This window comes from Aptenodytes forsteri, unplaced genomic scaffold (assembly GCF_000699145.1).
Source record: "Aptenodytes forsteri isolate BGI_AS27 unplaced genomic scaffold, ASM69914v1 Scaffold298, whole genome shotgun sequence".
In the NCBI taxonomy this organism is placed as follows: domain Eukaryota; kingdom Metazoa; phylum Chordata; class Aves; order Sphenisciformes; family Spheniscidae; genus Aptenodytes; species Aptenodytes forsteri.
Window position 1 is genome coordinate 275,133 of NW_008793956.1, and position 2,640 is coordinate 277,772.

Genomic DNA, 2,640 nt, shown 5'->3' on the forward strand with positions numbered 1-2,640 from the left:
GAATCTACCAGGCATTTTTAATATACATAATTTATTGATGAGTTATACAACCATGACCCTTTCACTACCGTCCCATCCAGCAAGTGGTGGAAAAGTTTTGAGCAAAGCCGTCATTTTACAGAGGAAAGCAGCACATGAGCCGAGACGTTCAGGGCAGGTAGGACATTTTTAATATACATAATTTATTGATGAGTTATACAACCATGACCCTTTCACTACCGTCCCATCCAGCAAGTGGTGGAAAAGTTTTGAGCAAAGCCGTCATTTTACAGAGGAAAGCAGCACATGAGCCGAGACGTTCAGGGCAGGTAGGAGGGCTGGGGGGGGGCTCAGACCCACCGAGACCGACCTCGGGGCTGCCTTGTTTCCAGGGGCACCTCACTTGAACATGCAAACCCTCTCTGGTGAACGGATGATGCTTTGGAGAGGGATGCTGGAGCCCCAGGTCTTTTGCATCATTCCCTGCGTAGTCCTGGGCGAGGAGCGTATATGATGGAGATTGCTGCCTCCCTGCCTGCTGCCAGCCAGCTCCTCCCGGGGCCATCCCCCCCAGGGCCACGCTCAGCCCCGCGGCTCGGGGCAGGAGCAGGCTGAGAGGAACCCCTGCCTGCTGCTGCCCACGTGGCGCTGCCGGATGGGGGCTCTGGACACTGGGCTAACACATTAACTTGGCTTAATTGTAATAGAAATCTGATAGAGTTTTAATAGAAATATAATAGAAGTCTTAAGAGAAATGCCTAAACCCTGGGGGAGATTGAAAATCCCGACGGTGCAGACGCTCAGTGTGGGCGGACACTGGTGCTGCAGTGTCCTGCCGAGAGCCCGCAGCTACCAGTGATACCTATCGCGGGCGAAAGGAGCGTCACCGTGGGCAGCGTGTCATGGCAGGGAGCGATGCTGCCGTGGCTCCAGCCCTGCACCCCGGCTCCTGCCTCTGTGGAGCAGCACCAGCCCTCGGCTGCCCCGGCACACACCGGCCGCCAGCACCGTGGCTCCTGGCTAAATGCAGCCGTCAGGCACCCACCGCCTCGGTGCTGCAGCGGGGTGTCTGACGGCCCTCCCCATGTGTAGCCTGGATCCGTCCATGCACTGCGGCCATGCAGTGCCGCAGAGCCACTAACACCCAGGTACCCCACTCCTTCTGCCCTGGCACAGCCAGAGCTTCGCCAACCCATGGGCACGCAGGATTCGGAGGTGGCGGGGGCTCAGTGATGCCCCAGTCTGCGCATTGGTCATGGGTTGGGCGGCCAGTCCTCAGGGCCACTTTCTGGGCAGAGATGTGCCCCTTCCCAGCAGGGGATGAGGTGGTCTCAGTTGCAGCCACACTCCTCGATGATCATGTCCTCGTGGTGGCGGACGACGATTTCACCCTTCTCGTAGTAGAGCATGGAGAGAGGACTCATCCTGACCGGGGAGCAGGCGGGGCAGGGCACCTGGTTGGGCTTGTAGAGCTGCAGCAAACTCTGTGAGGAGACACGGGAAGGGCAAAGAATCGCCCCCTGCTGCAGGCCAGTGGGGCTAGGGGTGTGTGGGGGGAGCGGAGGTAGCAACCCCCTCTTACCTGTATGTAGGCGTGGTTGGTGGGCTTGAAGGTCTCATCCACGGGTGACGGACACTGCCCTTCGCACCGGTAGGCGTTGTACTTTTTGGGGTAGACAATCCAGCTGCCCCAGCCGGTCTGCTCGAAATCCACCATCATGTCCACCCTCCTGCACAAGGACCGGACCTCCTCCCCTGGGACGGCAGCGGCAGCGTCGCTCACTTTGATCCTTTGCTTCTCCTTCCTGTTCCTGCGATGCCGGCGGGTCCCCGTGCCCTGGGAGCTGCTGTCACGCATGACGTGCTTGGAGGTCTCGGCTGTCCTGATGAGGCTGTGGTCTCCCGGAGACTTGTCCCTGGAGAAGACGAGCAGCAGGACTCCATCCGTCACGTCCTGGGGCAGGGCTGGCTGCCTGTGGCCAGCGTTGCTCGAGGTGGGCAAGCGCGTTGAGTCGGTGGCTGGGGTGGCCGACCCACTCGCCTCCCACCACTCCCTTCCCGTGGGACCGTGGTGTGCAGGGGCCATGTCTTGGTGGAGCCAGGACCGGAGCAGGCTGGTGACCTCAAAGACTTTCCAGGAGGCCTGGGTGGAAGAGGGGCTGCCAGCTACGGTGCCCAGGAAGAGCTGGTGGGCACAGGTCCCACTGCCCCAGCACCTCCGCCGCCGGCTGTGATAGATGTCCAGGGAGACATTGCGGGCTGGGGAGAAGCCCGGCAGGCGGACACGGAGCTCGGCCAGATTCACCTCCTGGCTGCTGGAGAGGGAGGACATGTCGAAGGAAAGCGCCCAGCGGGAGCCGTTCTGCAGGGAGCCTGAAACCCAAGGGGCACGGTGAGAGGACCGCCAGCTTTGCCAGGGAGTGCCAGCGCCGGAGGGGACGGTGCCCTCGTGTGCTGCCGGGGCACGGTCCCTGTCGCGGGAGCCCGAGGGTTGGGGGAAAGCAGCCAGATCCACCCTCAGCCCCGACAGCCAGCGAGAGCACCGGACAGTGCCGGTCCCAGGGAGAGGGATGCCCGGGGACAGTGCCGGTCCCGGGGACCGTGTGAGTCCCTGGACAGGGATGCCCGGGGACAGTGCGGGTCCCGGGGAGAAGGAGGCCG

At 62.0% G+C, this 2,640-nt stretch overlaps 1 protein-coding gene across 1 annotated transcript in view; it reads right to left on the reverse strand.

The window, feature by feature from the left end:
• Positions 1–1,310: 1,310 nt before the first annotated feature.
• LOC103899410 (nodal homolog) overlaps positions 1,311–2,640 on the reverse strand; it is a 2,449-nt gene continuing 1,119 nt past the window's right edge. Inside the window, exons 2-3 of the mRNA XM_009279924.2 lie at positions 1,562–2,352; positions 1,311–1,463 (exon numbers count right to left, since the gene is read on the reverse strand). Of these exons, the coding sequence (XP_009278199.2) occupies positions 1,311–1,463; positions 1,562–2,352 (944 nt within the window). The remainder of the gene's footprint in view (positions 1,464–1,561; positions 2,353–2,640) is intronic.